The sequence below is a fragment of the Zerene cesonia genome, chromosome 23, assembly GCF_012273895.1.
Source record: "Zerene cesonia ecotype Mississippi chromosome 23, Zerene_cesonia_1.1, whole genome shotgun sequence".
Taxonomy (NCBI): domain Eukaryota; kingdom Metazoa; phylum Arthropoda; class Insecta; order Lepidoptera; family Pieridae; genus Zerene; species Zerene cesonia.
The window spans coordinates 611,996-637,511 of NC_052124.1; the positions used below are offsets into that span (position 1 = coordinate 611,996).

The window sequence follows — 25,516 nt, forward strand, 5'->3', positions numbered from 1 at the left end:
GCCATATGTATAAATATAAATCAAACTTTATAATTTTAACTAAATAAAAGTCATGTTTTTTATTAATCTTTAATTTAGAATATGCAATTATGAGTGAATAAATTGATTACACCATTATTTGAAAATTACAATTCAATATTACGAGACATATCCTACAAATGTACTGTACATACTGCATACCTTATATTTAAATAGATTAAGGAATTGAATTGAAAAATTCGATGTTTACAACAATATAAAAAAATAATAACTTTAATGGCACTCATAGCCTATATTTCCGAATGATATATATTTATTTACATGCCACCAGAATTCATAAACGCTAATAATTCTTTATTTTACTATATTCATTATTAAAATTATTTATGTGTTGTAACTACCATAACAAATGCAAACCTAATTACATATGATATTTATAAAACTTAATCCTTAGATTTGTACAAATATATATGTACAGATTTTATATAATAAATTTAAAATGAGGTTAAATAGTGTGTACTATTATGTAGGTACAATATTAATCAATCATTACGATAATTATTACACATCAGATATTTCAGTGAACAACCACACTCCTCACTTGAAAAGGCCCATATTTTCTTAAAAACGTGTGAATAACATAAACCGCATAAAAGATGGTAATCTATTATTTAAGAACAATTACATAAACCCAAAGTCTGCTAAATAAAAAATTAGCAAATGAAAAAATTGGGTTTCGGTTTAGGCCGTAGATATACAGTGTGAGATAGGTACATAAATACTTTTTGGTTCTCAACCGGAGCCAAGCATTTTACGAACTGTTAAGGACTTTTATGAAAAAGGTAAAGAACAAATAATGATAAAAGATACATATAAAAATATGATGATAAGATGATACAATAATATTTTTATTACAAAAGTAGAGGATCAAAGATTTTCATGGCAAAATGTTGCTATGTGTGCTTCTATTCAGGTATTTATCATTGCAGCTGTTTATTTTCATATATTATAGGTATTTTTACATGTTGGAAACAATAATCTTGTTGTGAAAAAAGTAATACGATGTTATTCATAAGGTTAAAAAACGTTACAGTAAAATGGTATTTATTTTTATACAACAGGTCACCAGACCAGTACGATTGTTTAAAAATAATTTCTTTGTATATAAAATAGATAGTTCAGAAACCAGAGTATTAACCAGAACATAGCAGTACTCAACCAATAAAATAAAAGTATAGGTAAAGATTTTGTTTGAAGTATTCGTAACTAAACAATGGAATGGAACCATTGACAAACAATGTATCGTGATTAGCCTGGCAGTAAAACCTTAATAACTCATTGTATTGATCATTGTTTCAGTTCTTGTTATGTTTATATAAGTTTTTGAATTTTACCTTAGATTTTAAGAGAGTTATTTGTCCTCTATTTAAGTTAAGAATAACTTCAATTTATAAGGTACGAAGTACTCAACCCATGAAGATATATTGTTCTTCTTCCATTATAACAATTCAAACACGAATAAATTTCATTAAACGTTTTGGTTTATTACTAACATACCGATGATTATTTTTAGACTCGGCTCATACTATAAAATCAGTAAATGTTTTGTATTGTCTCATTATCGCGTATATAAACACATCCGTATCGACAACGATGGTCTCTCACTAACCTTTTCATAACGACTTTGTAAAACCATCTTCCTTTAATCTCTCTCAGTAAATCTTTAACAGTAAACTCCCGGTAACTCATGCGAAAATGTATTTTACGAAGTTACATTAACAAAGCGGATTCGAAGATGACGCAGTAATATTATTTTATGAGTCATAAGCCCACAGGTACCGTTTTCTATGTTCAAAGGCTATATAAATTATACGTTATGTGTTTAGGAAAATACCGCCAAGATTCTGAAGTTTAGGCTCTAGTTATTTATTTTATTGTATTCTATTTTACATGTTTACCTTATTGTCGTTAGATTTTAGTACAAAACACATTATGCCGAGAAATTATCTAAATATTGTTAAATGACAAATTCTTCAAAAACTAGCGAACCCTTTCTATAGTCTAGTCGTATGTATTAATAGTGATGGAAAGATGGGATACATTTTTGTGTTTTTCATAAATAAACAAATACAAAATATGGTAAAGTACATGACGAATTTGCAACACATTGACTATACAACCGACATTACATCTTAATAAACTTATAAATATACTCCCGCTTTTAACTTGTTTAACCTTTGATTATTTATTGACTGGATAGTGTCACGCTCATGCTAACTCTGTGCGTGACAATCGAGTGACAGATACATAAATGTTCCTTCTCATCATCTATCTTGACATGCAAATAATCAAAGATTTAAAACCTTACAACCAAAAGATCTTCAAAACTGTTACATTTGGTAAAAAAATGTTTTACAAAAAGTAATCTACGCTTAAACTACACATTTATACTGTTTACATTTAATATATTCGTTTCTAAGGTATATTAAACTAACATTCATTTTAACATGCTCATGAAAAATTGGTGTCGTTAAATCGATTTACCTAGATATTCGAATCGATTAAATGGTTAATCTACTTTCGATTGCCACGGTATATCGAATCACTTTATAAGAATAAATTAGTTCGTGTTATATGACTATTATCTGTCATTAACAGCACTCGGAAGGCGCACGCGATTTAAGATTTTATTGCTTTTGGTTGTGATGGCACTGCCGGTGAATGTGGCATGATGTTATCTGAAAACGAAAAAAGTAAATTAAAAAAATTGTTCCAAATTATTTTATGATGTACCTCTTTCATATTGGCTAATCGTAAAGTTCAAATCATATACGTTCATGTGAGTCGATGTATATTAGAATAATTCATGCCTCCTCGAATAACTTTAAGTGTAATTGATATACCAAGATATGGACAAACTAACTTAATATGTAGGTATGTCGATGTTTGTTTCTCCAGACTAATCTTTAGTATTACAGAACCGATTCTGACAAGACCTACAGGAGATTGCATAGCAACAAAATACACGGTAATGCTAATCTATATATCCTCTAACGTAGAAATTGCGGGTGTCAGTAATACTGGTCGCGGACGTATTTTAACCAGCTCCCGTGGCCCCTTCACTCAAGTGGCTCGACGGAACACAGTTTTTCAAGGTGTCAGTAATACTATCTTATCTTAGGGCCCAAATCTTTTTTTAAAAATTTGTGAACGGCTTAACCATATTTCAACTTTTTCTTCTTTCTAGATGAAAAAAAATACGCCAAATAATAGTAAGGAATTTTAAGACCAGGTGCATTTTCCATTGCTTTATTAGTCGTAGTTTGATGTCATCAGACATTATTGTCTTCAACTAACCAAACATACAAACTCTTTACCATTATAATGCTGTGTTTATATCGCAATCAACTAACACCAACCGCTTCATTAGCTACCTATCTGAATGATAGCAGCAATATGGCGAGTTGTTTGACAAAACTTTATTCAATAAATAGCCTAGGCTTTTAATTAAACGAGTTATTCAAGCTGGCATAGACATAGATAGACTACAGCTCACCTAGGCGCATGCCTGCCTCTCATCATGTGCGGAGGTAGCTCACGTCGCTCGATTTCATCCGAGTTAAGCTGCAGCCCGGCCACCAGCTGCATGATCTCTCGCTCCTTTTTCAGTTCTTCACGACCTGTCTCCACCTGGAACGATAATTAAGAAGGTATTAATAGGCGAATTAAATATTTGAATAAAATTTAACCATCTACAGTTATTTACATTTGTAATAATTTCATTAACTATAATATAAAGCGTATGTTCGAAGGGAAAGTGACTACATACAAATCACAATATATGTTTACAATAAAAAAAAACGTTTCATTAAAAAGCCTTGTATGGATTAAGTGAAGATAAAACTTTATAAGGCATTATTCTTTGAAATACATAACAAACTACTCATTCGCGCACGTCATCGCCCGCATTTTCCAAGGAAGTTCCCATAAGAATGAGATGTTTCAGCGGGGTAAAAAGCAGTCTATGTTACTCTCTAGCATTCTTACAATCTCCAAATACAAACATCTTAATAACTCCGTTGCGACTTGAGAGGAAAACAACACAGTTCCGCATTTAGGAATATCTCAACCCCAAAGGCATAAACGTATGCTATTTAATCAACACGATTAACAAAACTTTATATTTGTACAAACTAGCTTATATGTTTTAATTTAAATACTTAGGTATACAAGTCTCGGTTAATCCCAAAAGCTCATTATCAAAAGTATTTAATAAGTAAGTTGATACTATATTTAAAATGTTTATAAGGTAATGCATCTCTCTATGTAAGGTTGTTATGCAAGCCACCTAGATTTGCAATGCGATTATAGCTTATTGAAATTGCTTTATTGTAGACTACGAATCCCTTGTAGGGAGAAACAAGAAACAAGGATCCATGGATTATAGCAAAAACAACGCAATAGAATCGATACATAAATGTACCTACCGAGATATTATAATCGGAAGCATTAAATAAGTATTTATTACTATCATTTAAATATAAGACATAATTTTACATAATCGCGATAAGTTAAAATTAAAATGCCTGAAATCATTACGTATCAAAATAGGGATTTGTCGTTAATTTATTCTATTAATTGCAACCGATAAAAGCTTGTAGCTAGTATGAATAGACGAATTATAATTAAAACCTTAATAGTAAAGCTACTCAAAAATGTTTAAGAGTACATTACACACTTTTGAATGCTACAGGTAAAGTAAATACATATTTATTTATTCACTGATATTAAACTATAGGTTGAGAAATTATATAACTTCTCAAACTTGTTACAAAAAGACTCATATCGTATATGCCTTCTTTTTTGTACCATTTTAATTTCCCTTTAAGGTAAACAACAGTTTCAACAAATGATACCATAGAATAGGCAAGCAATTCTTATGGACGGCGTTTGTCTCACGATTAACACAGAATAAAATTAGTACGTTAATTTTGTTCAACTTCCTGCGTCATAAGCCAACATTATTAAATATCTTCATTGATTACGTTATAACTCAATTTGTATGCGCATTATGTACGTAGCACTTAAAAAAATATAAATTTAATGATTTTAGTACAAGCTTATATCCGTCAGCGCCAAACAAGGAGCTCACCCAAAGTAAAGATGTATTGAAATAAAAAGAAAGCGTGAATGGGAAGGTAAAAGCTGTTAATCAATAGTTTCTTGTTATATCTGTCTGACCGTTTTCATGGTAATGTAATTTCGCCTGTAATGTTGAGGTTCTACGGTACACAATACAATGTACGAGTATTGTCTTGTAAACCTGAATGGACAATACTGTGAATAAACCATGTTATATTGTATAGTAGTTTGGTATATGTATGGAAGAAATGGGACAGTACATAGAGCCATAACGAGCTTATTTATATACGACTGTCGCTTTTATAAGAAATAATTTCAATCAACATATCTATATATGTATAAAAGTCAATTGCTGTTCCTTAGTCTCGCTAAAACTCAAGATTGATATTGATAGTTTTGATACATTTAAAATATTTCAGTAAAACTTTAAAAGGTAAGAACAATAAGTATCAAAAAATTTTCTACGGCGTATCGAAGTTCGGCGGTTCACCAAGTTTATAATAAACACAATTTGTATCAAATGATTTCATCCAGTGAACTACATAGTTTAATCCGACTTATAGCTGACATCATGTTTTACCCAAATATTCATCACATAATCAGTATAATGTCTTACAGAACTTTAACACATGCATAATCTAACCAAGAAGATTCAATTTAGTATAATACTAAGATTATAATACTAGATTCACACACAAATTATTCATAAAGTGTGACAATCACCTATGGGGTCACAATATTACGTGGCCTTATATAACATGCAGGAAATATAATCTGCATCAAATCGTTAATTGGTCAGTTTTCTCACCGAATCTCGCGTTACATTCAAAAAGCGGCATTTAGAAATTCGTATCAAATGTGTGAAAAAATGGTTGTGCAATGAAGAAGTTAGGCTGGTTCCGATGGAAAGCTGATTCACCGTATATGCCAACTACGACTACTGTTAGAATTTAAAAACCTTGTATTTAATGGATATTGCTAATTGATGTATTGGGTTTAAAATTAAAACTACATTTTCATTGTATAACTACAAACCTATTAATAAAGTATCTAGCCAACATTAGTACTAGTATACAGCATTATATAGAATATTTCAATGAAAATTATTCAAATGTCTAATTAATACAGCCTAAACAAATTTTTGCGATATACTTACCTACAGTAAAAATATTTCAAATTTGTGCGGTCATCAACTTATATATCAAATCAAAATAAAAATAAAATCAAAAGGCATACATACAAATACTGAAAAAAAGGCAACAAAAGACTCCGTTCTCAAAAATAACACACGAGTCACGTCATTTCAATGTATAAGATCCGCCCCTCAGGCTAATTTTAAAAGTCATATTAAAAACTCTTGTCGTGATTGCATTTCGACATTTAATATCGAATATATTTTATTATGTAGATGTAAACTGATAATAATGCCTTACCTTAATAATATGATTATAATTATTCATATATTATTTTTATACTTTCAATAGATTTGGTGTATAAACTATAGTAGAGATTATTATTCGATTTATTCGATTAGTTCGCGAAGATTTCTATCTAAGTTGTCAAATTTTCTTTTTATTTTTCTATGTGAATTAGATTACATTTTTTATTTAGACATGAACAAATATGCAATATCAAAGCCGAAATCCGTAAGAGTCATATTTTTTTAGTAAGTGTTGTTTGTGGGAAATCTCGCTTCGCTCCCTCTGATTAGTTTTATCCCGTTAGTAAATTCTATGAGTAAAAAAAGAAGGTAGTACCTACCTACAACATATTGTAAAAAGACCTCAGACATGAATCCATATAATTTTGTGATATCCGCTTATCCTCTAACCTATGTAGTGTGTGTAAGTCCCTATTATTTAACTAGATAGCTAGCAAGTTACCTATTATATATTACAAGCTGCGCCCCACGGTATCATTCGCGTAAGTCCATATCCAATAGGAATAACGGGATAAAAATGCCTATTTTTGCCTATATGTTATTCCAGTTATTCAGCTATCTTCGTACCAAATTTCATTGCAATCGGTTCAGTAGTTTTTGCGAGAAAAAGGAACAAACACACACACATCCTTACAAACTTTCGCATTTTTAATATTAGTAGGATTTTAATATTATCACAGAGTAAAGTCACATGCAGTTGAAAGACGATCTTTACAAATATTATCATAAGAGAACTCAACCAATAACGAAGTACATGAATATTATTAGACTAATCGAAATAACACACTACTTGATACAAGATTAGATAATGTGTCATGTGAATAATCGTGTACTAATATAGATGAATGTACAGCATAGCACACATTTCCCAGTTCCCACAAGAGTTCTGAATGACATTTCACAATGTAGACGTTGTCGTCGATAAGACAATCGATTTGAATGGTGAATAATGAATATGATGAACTTTTCAATTGATGCTGTTTTATATAGCTTAAATTAAATAACATATTTGTGAAATTTATTTGTCTCATGCAATAGATATAAGAAATTAGTCATTGGGGTGGGAAGCGGTATATAAAATACTCATTACAAATATTGGAACAAAAATGTAAAGAATTCGACACGTAAGAACTGACATCCGTTACTGTTTTTTTGTTTGCAAAGAGCTTTTATAAGTATACTGGTAGAATTTTTCACGCAAAAAATGTAAAATAGTCTCCGTTTCATTCAACGAATTTACTGTAGGGTCGGCAAATCATAAAACAGATATGTGTCAAGTTATTTTACAATAAGTACGTGTATGCATTTTTGTTGTGGATGTACGTATATTTGGTTCGTTTGTTTAGATTCACTAATAATGTAATTTGATTATAATAATATTAATGGACCCACTTCCAACTTTAAATTAATAAGAGCTATCAAGTTACCTAGTTACTAACGGACTACTAAACTATTTGTTACCGATTAAACTAGATTTTAGTTGGACTTGTTGCGCCTAGGTAAAACATAAACTGGTTTGTTCGAGCGGACGTAAAATCAATTTGGCTGAAAATAAATCATCACGGGACCTTAATTAAGCTTTCCTCTTCCTATCCTACAATTACATAGGTCCAATCCTCAACTCAACTAAATTGATTACTATACTTTACTGGTTTGACCGACAATTTTATCCCATAAGCAAACACTCGCCATTCATTGAAGACAAACTCTTTTAGTATCTGCCATAAACAATAAAAATTATAATTCTCGAAACGTAGATCATAGCAAACACACACCTTTATTTTAAAAAGCTTTTCTCAAAATGAAGACCCGCGTGTTTGATTTCAAAATCAACATTTTCTATTTACTTGAAACCTATCATCTTACGTCACAGATTCATAATATTTGTACGACACAGCGCTTTCGTTTTAACGCCGAGTATGGGCACTTAGCGAAGATCATATGTATACAAGCGCATCGAAACATGGCTCGGTGATTGAATATAGTGATTATAGATAATATTATTCATGTATTACATGCTTGGTGAAGTAAATGATTATGCCATGATGAAATGTTTCTTCGAGATTGACTTGTTATAATTTGTAACATCTCAAGATACTATATAGAGGTGGAATAGTATATTTTTAATTCTATACACCTCAACAGAAAAGAGTGGTTGCACGTGCGAACCGAAATAATATTTTTTTAAAGTATACATATTAAAATAGTTATATCACGGATAATATAATACAAAAAGTTGTATCATTTTACTCGCAAACAGATTCGGGAGTATGGACGTTCACCATAATGCACAAAAATCTTGGTGTCAAACCCTCAAACTTATATGACGCCTTTTTTCTACCTTAAAGGCGAAATAGGCTGAGGTTTGTTATATAACCGACGTGACATTAAAATAGCGTTATTCTTTAAAAAAATGTAATCAAGACGTGAAATAGAAAATAATATAAAATCACATTTTAAAAACTGTTTAAACATTAGTAAACAAGATAATCTAGTCCAGTACATAAGTAAGCTATAAATATTTATGCCAATTATGTAATGCACTGGGGATTCACATAAGGGCATTAGGATTTATCAAGCCAACGAACTTTTAAACCTTTTATACTGTAATTTATATCTTATCAATCCACTACAGCTGATCAATACATATTTTTTTTCACCATTTAGTTTTCTTATACCCTTTTAAAAAACAGCAGTTTTTCTGTCTACACGAATTTCTATTGAAAGATTTTTTCTGTCAGTCAAATATGATATATTATTGACAACAAGAAAAACTCAAATCCTACTTCCTACTAATCCTATCCTACTTATAATATTATAAATGCGAAAGTTTGTAAGGATATGTGCGTGTTTGTTGCTCTTTCACGCTAAAACTACTGAACCGATTGCAATATAGGCATCTTTTTATCCCGATATTCCTACGGGATACGGACTTACGCGGGTGCAACCGCGGGGCACAGCTAGTATATAATAAATGCGATTAAAAATAACGATTACACAGTTACAGATGATCAACCAAATAACCAAATAAAATAACAAATATTCAATTAAGATTATTAAAAATAGTATTAGCGCTATGCTTAAATGAAATAATTCCTCATTCCACGTCTCAAGGGTAGGCACAAATTGACGAAAGCTGATGGCCCTGAGTCAATCTTTAATAACACACGATTTGTCCATAACAGTACCTAATGAGTTATTGCTTCGTATTATCAAGTATTTTTCTTCTACATATTTGTTTTTACGTGACTAATCTGCATTTATGAAAAAAATAATTTACGGATATATTATTTTATTCATAAATGCACAATACGATATGATAAGATTCTAATACGTTTGGTTTATAATTTTTAATCTATTCCAATAATATGTAGCTGTAAATTCTGTTTGTTTGAACGTGTTAATCGCGGGAACTATTTGGCCGACTTCAATAATTCTTTCAACGTGGAATAAGTTCGTAATACGTAAGTGCTGTAGGAAAAAGTAGATTTATAAATGGCTATAGGCTATATGTGCACGAGAGAAGACGGGGCGGACCGCTTTCATAAATATACAATAAACATTCAACTCATATAACAGTTAGAAATTGCGTAATTATCGATTAATTTTTAAAAAATTTTACCAATTATTATTATGTTACTGTTTGTATCATTCAATAATATAAAAAGCACGGTAAGCAATTACCCGCAATTTGAATTGCTTTCCTTTCCTAGGTCTATATCTTTCAATTTTCGCATTCCGTGATCATAAAAAATTGGCGCTAAACTAGCAGGTATAAGGTAGGTAACCTCACTTAAGAAGATATATTCTAGTAAAATAAGGAAAAAATCTTAAAGCACAACGTAAAGCCAAGACAATTGAAGTATATGATACAAAATTATATGCTTGTGACAGATACAATTACGTTGAGTACCGTTACAGTACAAAAATATCGAAAACAGTCGAAGTCTATGGGTCACCGTTGTCTGGTCATTCACAAAGAGGGCGCCACTGTGCCCATTCAAGGTTATCGCTTTCACACTGTCACACTTCTCTCATTCTTCCTGCATTAGTGGCTTTTGTTTTTACACTCATTGATCAACAAAATACAACTAAAATGACAGAGATAGTATGACAGTATTTATTTTCGTTCATCATGTATGTATTGTGAAATAGAAAATTAATTCGTTCATTAATCAGTACTCAGTATTGATCCGTCACTCCTTCCACAATTTTTAAACTTAATTTATTAAAAGCTTCTATGTATATTTGAAATTTTTATTGCACATTTGTCATTCAATTTCAGATGTTATAATTGGCAATTTGTTCGTAAACATTTTATTCCAGTCTTATTTCAGGAAAATTTAATTATTGGATTTAAGTGCTTCAAATAAAAGGTACTCTAAACAAAAGGAACTTTAAAACATCTCGCAAATCAGCATTGCAAAGTTCCGACAGCTGAGAAAGTAAAATACACAAAAAAGTCACCAATCGAGTTTCTCCCGCCAAAACTAAGATCATTGACCGATTGACATTCAATAGACCCCGCCTGACAGCGTTCGTACCAGGAATTAATGCCTATATAATTCATACAAATATTAATTCATACTTTAACCACCTGGGGTTTCGTTAAACCGGTCACGGCCAGTATGGTTTCAGAAAAAAATACGTCTTTTACATTAATTACTTCTTAGCATGAAATGTATATTTTTTTTAATTTGTAGACTACATCTTATCTTTCACACAGTAAGCAGACGTATTAATAACCTCAATAGATCGGTATTAATAGGCACAGTATAGGTATTAAGTGTATCTTTATAAAATCAATATAAAGGATACAGGATTTACATACAAGGGTTGATGTGCAAATAAGGGTCAAATTTGCTAAGCATTGGATAATGCGTAGTGTATTCGGAACACGAGTTGGTTCGAACTTCGAAACCCGCATTCCATCGGACGTGCCACTTGCGTGACATTTGCATTTACTTAGGCCTACATAGAGATATGAAAACCTATCTATAACCTTTATTATTTTGCACCTAAGGTTCATTTCTCTTAGTATAAACATACGTGTTAATTAAGGCGCGGACAGATTTCATTAATCGCACATGTAAAAATGCATGGTTGCAAGATATAAGTATTTCGTATGCAGAGTTTATGGTTAGCTTGCATATAAACTATGAGACCGGTTTGTCAGTGCTTATGAAACGAGGATGTTTTGCATATTATCATTTTTTCAATTTGTAATAAATAATGTTTTACTATCGATAATAGATAATTTATTCAATGCATAGATGTATGTATTACGTGAATGATTTTATGAAAAAATGAGAACTGATGCATACCTATTAACTACTATCGTATTTATTTAATTAACTATACCTAAAACTGGTATAAATTAGGATGACAAAAATGCTTATTTCTTAGTCTTTCCTTTCCTTATTTCGAAATTCTTTACTTTTTATTTTATTTATAAAAGGTACCTTACAGCTAATTTTACAGTATCTGATTAATTATCACAGTAATTACGCCAATAAAAAGGTACACCAATAGCTGGTTAAATATAAGTGACAAAAACATTTTTATTTCTAAAAATATTATTTTAAGTGCAGAAAACTATACAATGAAAACTGATATTAAATGTAACTATTGTTGTATTACTCTGTCAGTGCGATGTAAAACTTTTGCTATATTGTCTTTATCAAAGTCGATACTATCATAGCAAATAGCCTTCTATTAGCTATATAGCCTTCTATATTATAGCCTATAACCTATCGAATTAAACAACCTATATTCAATAGATAACTCGTAACACATACCAAGACACAGTTGCGCAACCACCACGCACGCTGGCAAAACTTGTCGACATAATGCGCTCGCGCACCGTGAAGAAAACTCCTAAACGCTTCTCTTAAAATTACGTCTTATCTCGCAGTGCTAAAGTCTATTTTTTATTACTGACACTAAACATTGCTATGATAAGCCAACTCTGAATGATATTCTTTAGTTATAATAATAGAAAGTAATATTATATTAAAATGTTTAAACGTATGTTACCATTGTAACCAGACACTAAGTAATTTAATAAAATTACTTTTTTAATTTTAATTACTGTTACCTCAATAATAAATAATGAAATATAATTTACAAATTATTAATTACGTCACTATGTGCACAGATTACTGAATACTCACTATGTAAGTATAAACAATATCTTTATTGTTAAAATCAATGAACGAAAACGAAATTTCGTTAATGGTAGGTACTAATTTAATAATGAAATGAAAGAAGTGAAACGACTTGACGAACTGACTCAAAAAACTACGAAAACGCACAACCATTAGGTGCAATATCTCCTACGATCTACCCGACTCATGTTTGATTCGATTTTTCTTTATCCTTATGGAATCTGGTCGGATTAATGAGAAGAGGGAATACCTGTCTTGTCTCGGACGTAAATCGCATCATTCTATCAACTAAAGAATTTCTTGCAATCGATTATAAAACATCGTTAGATCTTTCATAATCGATTACGGGTGTTATCGCATCGTCGCTAATTTTAATCGATAGAAATAGCACACGGTGTATAATTATTGAATTCCAAGTTTCTACATCTAATTGGCGTCGGGGAATAACCCTTGTATCTAGAATCTTATGAGTGTTATGCAATTCTTTTATATAATAAGCAGTTAAATATACTGTGCAGGTGTAATTTATTAATGCCACATTTCTAACTCAAAGAAGACAATTCATCATGTTTGAAAAGAAAGATAACTTTATTCAAAGATTTCCAAAAGTTCGCTTACCACACCCGAGAATCGGACCGACAAAAATCCTTTAAAAACTACTCCCTAAGTGCTATTGTTGTCGCTTAAATGTGTGTGCTTCTTTATTGTAGTAATGATCACGTTTTAGCATTTTTTTTAAGATTTTGTTTATAAGCAAAAGTACGATATGCACATAAATAATAACATTTCTTCACATCTCCTGCTTCTACTAATTGCTTTATTTCAGTGATAGTAACTTAGCGTGTGAAAGCCACAACAAACATTAAGAAACACATCAGACGATAAATTAATAGTTTTTGCTGTGATCTCGCTTATCTTCAAATCTTTAATTTGTAATATATATACATATTTTTTTATATTATTTGGACATAAGGTATTCACTATGCATTTTATAATTATAAATAGGTTAATAGTAATTATATTTACCTACATACGTACTCTTATGTAAATATTCAAAATTACGAAAACTTTGAACTAAACATGTCGCCTATACACAGAACAAGAAATTGAAAAAGAAAATGAAAGAATTGTACGCTAGTGTGGATTTTAAAAACTTCCTTATTTCTAGAAGAAAGATCTAAGTAGTTATGAAGGTTTTTATTCAATAATTAATTGAATTCATTACAATTTATAATTTTTAGAAGAAATTATTTAAATTATGAGTAAAGCTTTACTGATTAACATAACTTAATAAATTATATTAAACATGCTCATAACGTATTCAATTTCTATAAAATGACTTACTAAGCGTAAAAACATGTACATTAGATATTTATTTTCAGATAAACATCGTTACGTTTTCGTCTTCGAATTTAATTATTTTTCTAGCATCCATGAATCAATAATAAAATCACCCAATCATGAGAAACATGTATTAATGAAGATTCATTGTAAATTCTTAATATGGGAATAAACATAACAGTGAAAAGTACAAACGAAAATGACGATGATTTAATAAATAAAAAAGAAATGTTTAAAATTCGTAGAACCTTAAATATCCTTTGTAATTAATACTATTAGCTAAAATCTAAGTAAACAAAGAAACGTTTATTCCATAGCCTTAGGTATTTGACCTGAGTAGTGTAGTTTAGTAGTGCTAATGCAAGGTTCAGTAGATATTTAATCAAAAGAGATTTCAATTATACCAAAGTACGTTATAATGACTCAATACAATAAGAAGTAAGGCATTGTTTGGTAATTTTCTCGGTACCTATTCACTGATTATACAATTTCATGGTGACTCGCGACGAAGGTAACCGTGAAATCAGCAATTATAACGTTTCGAGTATATTAACACCATAAATAAGAATGTCTTTTTTCCAAGTACTTATTTTACTTAAACCATTTATGTCTAACTCGTAAAAGCTCTTGTATTTCGACTATATTATAATAAAATCATAATAGCAGCGCTATTTAATATATCTTTATACAACCATTTCGGCTAGTCACATCTAAACTATCAACAGAATATTGTTGATTCATAACTCTATTACTTTTACTAGAATATAAATGCAAGATGTGTGTCTAGTCCTGCGATAAACACATCCTATGTAAAATGTATGAACGTTAGAATTAGGTCTCGTCCTCACAATGATACTGTTACAATGGTTGTATGTATGCATTATGTTATTGTGCTTTAAGCGATAAGCAACAACACCGCGACATACGTGTACCTCCTACCTTCATATTTGTAATACATAATTATAGACTATAGACTACGGAGCGATGCCGTTGTATGTATTTGATTCGCGAATATTAATGCCCTTATCATAATAATGGAAGGTCTGTCGGGATAGATTTCACGTATCTATTTTTTATAACAAAATAAAATTACTAATTTAAACCTACTGCCGATATATGCTATGTGAATGGGAACATATTGTACGTATACCATCAATCAAACAAAGAAGTTTTTTCCCGTCAATTATGTTATTAAATTAGTGAAACATTTTGTACAATGCTATAGCGTGCCGGTATTAAATAAATTCCTCCGCCTTTTACTATTGCATATTTGCTCCTTTGTACCGAGGCCGTTGCATTGTTTGTGGTAATTGACCGTGCTAGGACAAATAAATACCACATGTGCATTTTCTTATAATTCTAGGGAATGGTTTTAGACCTCAGTCTATTGGAAAAAATCGAAATTATCTAACTAAAGAAGCGTCTACGAAGTTCTATCTATAAAGATCCCTGCAGACACATCTTTTCTATATAGTAGAATATAAAAGCTATATAGAAAAGTGTTACAAATTCGTTCAAACCTTAGTTGTTAGTTTGAGGTAGACCTAGCGACTCATGGCATTATCAGAAAAACACAGGTGGGTGGCAAAAAGGTGGATATTTTATACAATATCGATATTAAATTAGACTTATGATGGCATACTTTAATAGATAGCCTATGAATATTAATAATATGAGGGAAACTAAAATATTTAGCTTTCAGATTTTGCAAAGTTTAGTTCTGTTCTGTTCTTCTTTTGTTTTTGGTTTGTAGAATCGAATGTTAGTATCTTCAGGTTTTTATCATATAAAAGCAGCTTGAAATAGAAAAACCAATAAATAAAACTTGTATAATTTTGTTAATAATAGTTATAGTTGAGATTCTTGAAAATAATAAAAGGAGAATACAGGTTAAGTACATTTAAATATTCACATGACCACTTATCAGGAATCTTGTAAAATTCAGACTACGCAAAGCATGTCGGCAATCGGACATCCTCTCCACTTTCAAACACGTTCAATAAAAATTTCACGCATGTATTTATACTTGCACAATATACCTACCTTTGTAGGCAAGGAAAACGTATAAAAAATGTTTATTATGTATCTATATATTTAATAAAATATTTCTAGCAAACAACCGCCTAGTATGATTAATAAACCTCGTGGAGGGATATTAATTACGCTCATTGATCTTTTAGTAAATAATTTTAAATTGTATATATAATAATAAATATAGAAAAAACGTTAAGTTATAAACACTATCAATGTAAAATCGTGCAAAAAATAAGAGAAAGCGACATTGGAAGAGTTGTAAAAACATAAAAAAGAAACGACGCATAGACAATTGTAAAATTAAAACGTAACAAATTAAATAAAAATATTTATAATACGTACGATCGCTATCTATAACATAATAACAACTATATATAATAATTACAGATCGCTACTACTCATTCGTAACTTTATTTTCATTCATGATGATCCTATCTCTAATATCCTGTTCATAAACATCGATTTTGAAAAGAAAAATATAAAAATAGGTAAATATTGTTCTCGAAGAAGATAGGATTACAAAATAATATATACAGAATACGAAACAGTTGTAAAGCGGTACACTTCGAAAAATGCAAATCTTAATAAAATAATAACATACTGCAATAAAGAAGTAAATAAAAAGCAATTGTCATTGTTAAATTTAATTTTTAGTTTTTATAGCATTGAAATGCTTTATAAATGAGAAATTTTGAAAGAATAGAAAAAATTTGATCACGAGGCAGGCAGGCAGGCAAATTTTTTCTATTCCTTCAAAATTTCTCAGCAATTGTCATTGGTTTTAAGAAGGTAAATCAAAGAAAGGGAATCAGGTATTTGTAAAGTTGAATAGTTTGAAGAGAAATTTAAAAACGTGATCGTATTGGTACAACCCAATTACAATTCGTTTGGCAATCTTGTGAAGATATTCGTGTTTATTCAACTGCAGTTATTTAAAGATTTTTTTTTTTATGTCATCGTCGACAATGGACCTGGTGGGTCGCCTGATGGTAAGCCCTACCACCGCCCATGAACATTTGTAGGCGTAAAGTCCATTGCAGACCTTACACCTCTACAAATGGATTGCCGACTTCAAGTTTGGAACGGGAGTAGGAAAGGATTGAAGAGAGGAATAAAGGAAAGGACTGGGAAGGGTAAGGAAGAGGATATGGGTTTAACATAAACTTACATCAATACCATGTTCATACATGTATAGAGAAATATTTTTTTTTATTTCTATTTTACTAAAACAAGTATTGCATTGTATCCTATTCAAAACTTGCATGAAGTAACTACTTCTAGTATTAATATTAATATTACTTTCATGAACGATGTTCTCATGTCAATCATGTTGAGAGATCCTTGCTTCAATGCTACATATGTTAAAATAAAACCAAGGTAAATAACAGTTGAAACAAGTCAATCCGCTACATACAAATCGCAAATTAAAAAGTAATATATCCACGATTCGCTCATTTGCTTTATAGTACACGTGCGTAATTGATACTTTGGTGCCAATTTAACTGTGAGCCCTTGTTACTGTTTCTATGGCGATTTTCGTTTCTCTTTTGGGATTATTGTTTGTTGTAGTTTCTTACACGCAATATATTAATAGTATTTATATAAAACAAATTGCCCAATTAAGTATAAAATAGTACAAAAAGGTGGTGATCGATTCTAACAATTTTATTAATAACCGAATGGTTCGAGCGAGCTAATCTCAAGAACTCGTGGTCTGAAATAAAAATTTTTGAATGAGTTATTTTTTTATCGAGGAAGGAAGAAAGAAGGAAAGAAGGAAGGAGGCTTTATCGTTACAGAACTAGAATTTATTTTGAAAATAAACTACATAAAAACAAAAGCAAACAAAGTAAGGGTGAGCTAGTTTAATTTAATCAATACCTACTAATATTATAAAGCTGAAGAGTTTGTTTGTTTGAACGCACTAATCTCGGGAACTACTGGTTCGATTTGAAAAATTCTTTCAGTGTTAGATAGCCCATTTATTGAGGAAGGCTATAGGCTATATATGTAACAGGGGCGAAGCCGAGGCGGACCGCTAGCAAGTAATAAATAACACAAATGATACTGTATAAATAATATACTGTATAAAATGAAAGAGTGAAAATATTAATATTTTAAACGTATAACACTATATTTAATAAAATATAATGCACACTTACTCTGACCTAACTATTTAAATTGTCAATTTTACACGTATATAAATTTTATCATTTGATATAAGTCGAACACAAAATGAATGATTAAATGTATTACATTAGACAGTGAATGTAAATTTAAAAGAAGAATTCGTAATCATCGTAGGTATCTTCACAATAACTTATGTAACAAAAAGGCGCAACTGGAGGTTAGGAATTCCAAGGCCAACGTACATCATTCATATTTCCATAATAATCTTATGTTTATTTTTATTCTCTCGTGTACGTTTTTGTACAGTACTTTGCATTACTATAATATTCCCTAGAAATTAATATTACCCACCTCCTATATTCTATCTAATCCTATCAGAATATGGATACTGTTTTCGAAACTTATTATAAAAATTGCACACCTTTTAATTAAAACTTCTTTAATTTATTATCTTATTAATTAATCTATTGTTTATTAATTAAAATATAAATATTTAATTAATTAATCTCAACTCAAACTTAAAGTATAGGAACTAAGGGATTAGCATTTTATATATAAAATAGTGCATATCCACTATTTTTTCTGTATTTAACAGATTTTCTCCCAGAACGATGATTTATTTTCAAAAGATGTAAGCAGTAATTAAAAAAATACAAATTTAAAACAACACTAACAGAATACTAATTAATTACATGCCTTTCCACTTTTGTATTTTAAAAATACGAGACGATATGTCTCGATTCGAATGTGACCTTGCTTCATCCATCTTCTATTGTTCGACTGTATGTAATTAATTTTTACAAAACAATACACTCAAGCTATTGAAACTTATTGTTTCCGAAACAAATAAAGCTTTACGTATTCAGATATCACCAGTCAAGTGGTAGTAGATACCTACAGTAACGCTTTTAACATATTATTGTTACTTTATACGATAATAAATTATCTGCGGCGATGTTTTGCTCCGAGGAATGTTGAATTATTATAAACTTTATAATGTACTATGTAACAATAAATCTATAGGTACTTGCCCAAAATTATACACCTAAAACTTATTCCAAGGATCTTTAAGTCTTAACAGAAATAGCTACAATGATAAAAGGGGAAATTTCTATATCAACCTAATTAAATATAAAATAACTTTGACCATACTATCGTGAGAACACCTTCGAACAATTGCAGAACCACTGACCGTTCAACTCGTGGGATCCACCCCAAACTTGTGCATAGCAAAATAACTCATATCTAAAGGAGTTAATACTTATTTTTGTATGCAAAAATGAATACATATTAATAATAAAGTATTACCGTACACTAGAATACTCTTATTCCATTGCATTAGAGACTAGTTTCGTGTAAATAGTCAATGGATAAACTTGTTCAGATGACAATAGGTCGCACGCGACTTGAATGACTACATTTAAGTAAAGTGGTGCAGTGTAACTGTGCCTTGGGTTTTTTATAAGATTCTAAATCAGAACTCGGTTAAGTCACTTATAATAATTTGCAACTAGTCACTTTATTAACACTACTAGATAATTGATAACTTTTATAGATTAAGAACTAAGTGATATGATTAAATTTACTTAATTTTCGTTTTATTAGATTTCCTAATCATAATTATTGAAATAAATATATAGTATATAATATTTTGACATAACGAAGCCACAAAAATGTCGCATAATTTGTATGGTATTGAGCTGTGTTATGTTATATGTGTCGCGTTGAAGAATAGAATTCAACGCATAAGCATCACGTTTTTCTAAAATTTGGCCAGCACATGTTCCCCTGAAATATATATTTCTGAGTATCTTATGATGAAAGACAGTATTCTATGTCGCTATAAGAAAAGTATGTACAGGAATATAACATAAATTATAATTTTATACCCTAAAATGTATCTTTTATAAAAAATAATTCTGCTACACACCTATATTAAAATGTGCCCAGTTAGCTTTACACATCCTCTTTACAACACTATTCTTATTAACAAAATTATGATAAAATCAATATGGAAGTGCACAAAATATAAGAACCTTCGAAATATAACTATACTAATATACCAATATCAACCTCCCGTTATTAATCATGTATGGACACATCGAATTTAGTTTAAAGGCAGCCGAGGTCAAGAGAAATCCTTATCCTGAACTGCAATACCTATTTCATTCTAGCCTTTATTACTCCACCTCACGTCATAAATACATTAGTCAGTTGAATGTACTTGAACTACAAATATTATAAATGCGAAAGTTTGTAAGGATGTGTGTGTGTTTGTTACTCTTTCACGCAAAAACTACTGAACCGATTGCAATTAAATTTGGTACGTAGACAGCTGGACAACTGGAATAACATATCGGCAACTTTTTATCCCGATATTCCTACGAGATACGGACTTACGCGGGTAAAACCACGGAGCGCAGCTAGTGTTTTCATACACTGAGAGACCAGTGTGCAATAGGTACTAACGATGGAACGTGTTGTTTTCGTAGTTCAAAGCTTTTTATTGTGCACGCACAATTAAGTTAGAAGCTTCATCTGTATGTTTCTATATAACCGACTCCTTTAGATTCGATTATGACACACTTTTAACGGACCAAACTGTCCGTTCCTTTTAACTTTATAATTTATAAAAAATAATTATATTTAAGACTAAATGGGCGGATTAAATGATTGATGATAATGACCCTGGTTAACCATGATATGTAGGATATGCTATATACACCACATACACAAAATATCAGAATGTTATATAGTATAAACCATTTCTTTATTTACTTAACCCCAAACAATACTCACACAGAAGAAAAGCATACGAACCTAGAAGAAAACTTATAAAAAATAAGTGTCATGGGCGTTTAATTGTAATTTAAAAATATTTTTTTTCCTTGAACATTTTCATTTATGTATTGACCAATATGAACTCAAATCATGATTACTAATATGTAGGTATGTAACGTTTTTGAATTACATGCTTACGTAATGATGAGCTCATGTTAAATTATTTTGTGTGGAATTTAATATGATATCTATATGTTACAACAAAATATTATTTTAACGCAGCCATTAAAGATCTTGTAGAAAAACTAGTTTGGTTTATTACGAGGTAACAACCAATTGATATTGATCTAACTTTAGATTGATTAGTTTTAGACCTCAATAAAATACTGATTGCAAATTGTACCAGTGTAACAATACACTGCAATTCTTTTTTAATAATTACAGATAAAATATACAATATGCAAATGCTTCTATTGTATTGTGTTTAAAAAATTGTACCTAATTAAAATAAAAAAAAATCGTATTTAGTTGGTGCCTTCTTACTAATACTTTTCGATAAACATTATGTAATAGGCGAGTTTCCACGTATATGTAAATAACATAAAATGTATTATAATATAGATGGAATCAAATCTGTGGTAGCATCAACGACGACATTTCTAACTAGTTTGACCGCGTGCCAAGTTCCTTAATCGGCGCAACCGCATCGATCGGTCCGCCATCGCCTGTAATCTATTTCTTAAATTACTTATACGTTATCCTATCTAGACGTACCTAACTTGTACCTGTAGATTAAAGAGATATATATATACCATAATGTGGAATAGTTATTAAAGTTACCCCCAAATATTTTAGAATAATAACATGCTCTAATGTCGCCATAATACAAAACCGTTATAAACTGATTTCGATGTAAATAATATCTCAGATTTTAAAAACAATATACTAGTATAGTATTATGTTATTTGTGAAATAAGTGCGAATATAGATTTTTTCTAGAAATATATTCTAGTTTAAGGTTAACTAAACCTAGAATGATTCACGAATAAATAGCAAGGTATGATATTTATAATACTTTGTTGGATGGTTGGATTGTGATCTTATGATTGCTATTACAGTGTCTTATCTTAAACTTCAAGTGTGTGTAGGCGTTTTAATTTTTCTTTAAATTAAGATTCAAATCCGATAGCAGGATGGTAAAATAACCAATTAACATTACGTGTATGTTATGTAAATTTGTAGAGGAGGCACATTTCATAATACTTATGGTGAAATCTTATTGGAGGTTAAGTTTTTGATAATCATATCGGTAGGCCATATTTTACCCCGCCATTTATAAGATATACATTTTAATGATTTACAAATGCTTATTACAGTATTGCGTATAGGCTTAAGCGCAACCTCCACGTAACATCTTTACAGGCTTCGTCAATTAGATTTAATTATTATGACCAATAATTGCGCACATCTATTTAGTAATATGGGTTATTATTTCACTACCGTTAATTACTTTTACGAAATGTTTAAATTTAACAACTTTTTAGTGACGCATTCAATTAATGTGCTTGAGAAGATTTTATCAAGTTTTTGCGAAGTTATTAATTGAGCTTAAAATATTAAAAGATACAATGAATGCAATAAGATGCAACATGGTGTAAATAAAGTAAGTTTTTTAACTTACCTCAGGTGGAGCAGCGAACTTTAAGTTAGCTAGAGATCCATGTGATCGACTCCTGTGCTCTTGCCTAATACTGTAAGAAAAAGCACGCTCGTTTAAGTGTCCCTTCTTCCTATAAATACCACCAGCATCTTCCACAGCTTCCAAACCAGTCATGCTTTGAGCGGCTTTAAGAGCCGGTGGCGGTGGCGGTTTTGAGCGTCTGGGATCGACGGTTGCGTATTGTATCCTACCCCTTCCCGGGGGAGGAAGCGCAGCGTAGGGGCCTGGAGCCAAGGCAGCTGGGACGCGGCCTCTATGGCCCAGTGTCCCTGGCCTAGCGTGCGGTAACGTAGCTGCCGGATGAGCCACCAAGACCATTGGATGGGCGGCCGCCCAAGCTGGCGGAGCGCGCCCTAAAGACCTTCCGTTCATGTGCGGCGCTGGGCCCGGCATCGTAGCGTACAATTCGTCTGCTGATGCTGATGATTTTTTCTTTGACTTTTTAATTGTGGATTTCTTTTTGGGCTCTTCGGGAGGCGGGGGTGGAGGAGGCACGGATGCGGGTCGAGTTATCTGCCGCGGGCGAGGCGCTCTGGCCGGATGGGGGATCTCATCGCTGGCATCATCCCTCTCCACTTCACCTATCCACACTTTGTGGTTCTCATCGCCGTCGAACACTTCCACTTCCTCGTCTTGTTCAGGCGCCAGCTGCGATGGCGATCGCTCGGCTTCCAAGCGTTTAGCATATGAGCTATCCGCATATGCGTGGAAACAGCATCGAACCAGCGCATTGGCCGCAGCTTCACGTCTGCATATAAATGCGTGACATTCTAGAACTTTAATACCTTGAGTGCGTCGTAGAACCGCCGCGAATAAAGGAGGCCGCCGTGCCGCGGGCGCTCTAGCAAATGGAGAGTCCAAAGGCAAAAATCTCGGCGCACCCTCGACACTGACACGTCTCACGGCAGCGCAATAATGGAGGCTCGATATAGGAAAAAATCTAGACACTCTCGAACCGCTTTCGTCCACATTCTCTAACAAAATTCCATTCGACCACACCGAAAGCCACGAGTCTATGCCACCGGTTGTCGCTCCCTTTTCCGGATACAGTTCGCGCAGCGGCTCCTGGATGCCTTGCAGGCCGTCCTTGCTCTGCTGCGGGACCGCCGAACCGAGGTACAGCACACGGCACCGGCAGATCGGCGTGGACTCCATTGTTAACACTACACTATCACATGACACTAAAACACTAGGTTCACTGTGGAATTATCGAGCGGCGGGCGTGAGCAGGGTACGTGCGGCAGCCGCGAGTCGCGGGTCTGAGTGAGCGGAATTCAAGATGGCCGGAGAGCGGGTGCGGGCGCGGGGGGCGGAGGCTCTACCTGCGCTTACGCACCTGTGAAGACGCTGCGGAGGGACAGCTAGGTACTGGGCAGACGGGTAGTGCCGATGAACCGGCATTGTGTCAAATGAATCGTCGCGAATTCGGCCGCATTTCTCTCGAACGCCGCGTCATCGGGCAACGTGAAGGAATGCTCATGTGTTGCAGTGAAATCTGAAGGTCGGTAGATGGGAGATAATTAGCTTCATTCTAATATTGCATTTAAATGAGCTCCGGTTGAGATGCCGTTTTCCCTATCGAAATCGATCATGTTTCATTGATCTTTCGCGTGACTTACATTGTAAACAATAACGCACACATAAAACGTAATGTACGGAGATCTCGTTCGCGATTTATAATTCATTCTTGCTTATAATTATTCTGTCACCCGTGATACGTAACATAAAACATTGCTTTCAATTTTTATTTATGTGAATACACTACTTATGTACTTATGAATACGATCTTTTCTTTATAATTCCGGCGTCTTCATAAATATGTCATGTGACACATACACATACACATAATTTAATACTTCCTAAACAACTACCTATTAGCAAAGATGCAACAAAAATATGTCCGATTGCAATATTTATTGCAATAAACATTTTCGCATATTGCTAAATAAGACCACAACTGTTCATTTTAACATGAAATTCTAAACAGTAGGCATTGGTATGTCATAGAACTATATGTATAGAAAATTTAGATACAAAAAAAAATAGATTCGAAAATTATTTAAAAAACTATTATTTTAAATATTAGATAAAAACAACCAACCAATCAACATAAATTATTACATGATATTTGTTCCTAGATAAGAGAAACCGACTTAGAAATCTTTTTATCTCTTCTCCAATCTCTTTACCAAATTTAGTCCCAATCGGAATCTGTGATTTAGGCGTGAAGAAGAGACAGACAGACAGATAAAGTAGGATTTTTATTTAATAAGATTCTCACAGTACTCCTGATACAATCATAAAAGTTGATATTCTTGTGAATAGATAGTAAATCATTAAACACATCGGTTAATGGAAAAAAATAAGTTTAGAAAGAAAGAGAACTAAGTTTCAAATTGAAAAAAACTAAACCTTAAAATAGGAACATACGAGATGCACCAGCCCTATAAATAAAAAAAGAATCATGAAGTTCGGCATCTGACCGGCAAGACCCTGTCGAAAGTTATGAAAGTCAAAAAAAACAGTCGAATCGATAAACTCCTTTTTTGAAGTTGTTTGAAAACACTCAAAATCTTACCTAGAGTTTTTATAGTCATAAATGCGGGTATATTTCGATATTTGTAAACTCAATCTACACACAAAAACGGCTAAACCGATTATGATTCAATTTATCACGCATACTTATGTTTTTAGAAGAGCTTAAAGCGAGTGAATAAATAATAAGATATCATCACTAAGCATATTGTAGTACAAAAAATAATTAAGTGTCGGTTAACATTT

General features: G+C 31.9%; 1 protein-coding gene across 2 annotated transcripts; it reads right to left on the reverse strand.

The window, feature by feature from the left end:
- Window positions 1–55: 55 nt before the first annotated feature.
- Window positions 56–24,026, reverse strand: LOC119836202. 2 transcript variants are annotated; one of them, XM_038361465.1, is made up of 3 exons: window positions 22,697–24,026; window positions 3,536–3,669; window positions 56–2,717 (listed from the first exon to the last, which is right to left on the reverse strand). In XM_038361465.1, the coding sequence occupies exons 1-3, from the start codon at window positions 23,888–23,890 to the stop codon at window positions 2,714–2,716; spliced, it is 1,332 nt and encodes a 443-aa protein (XP_038217393.1). In that variant the 5' UTR covers window positions 23,891–24,026; the 3' UTR covers window positions 56–2,713. The 2 variants fall into 2 exon arrangements, with proteins under 2 accessions (XP_038217393.1, XP_038217394.1); XM_038361466.1 differs by lacking the exon at window positions 56–2,717 and having other exon boundaries at window positions 3,532–3,669.
- Between the last annotated feature and the right edge of the window lie 1,490 nt (window positions 24,027–25,516).

Excerpts from the sequence above, each read along its gene's own strand:
- LOC119836202 (XM_038361465.1), bottom strand. The coding sequence starts at position 23,890 with ATGGAGTCCACGCCGATCTGCCGGTGCCGTGTGCTGTACCTCGGTTCG. Across the intron at positions 3,670-22,696 it reads AGTTCGCTGCTCCACCTGAG|GTGGAGACAGGTCGTGAAGA; the intron begins GTAAGTTAAAAA and ends TTATCGTTCCAG.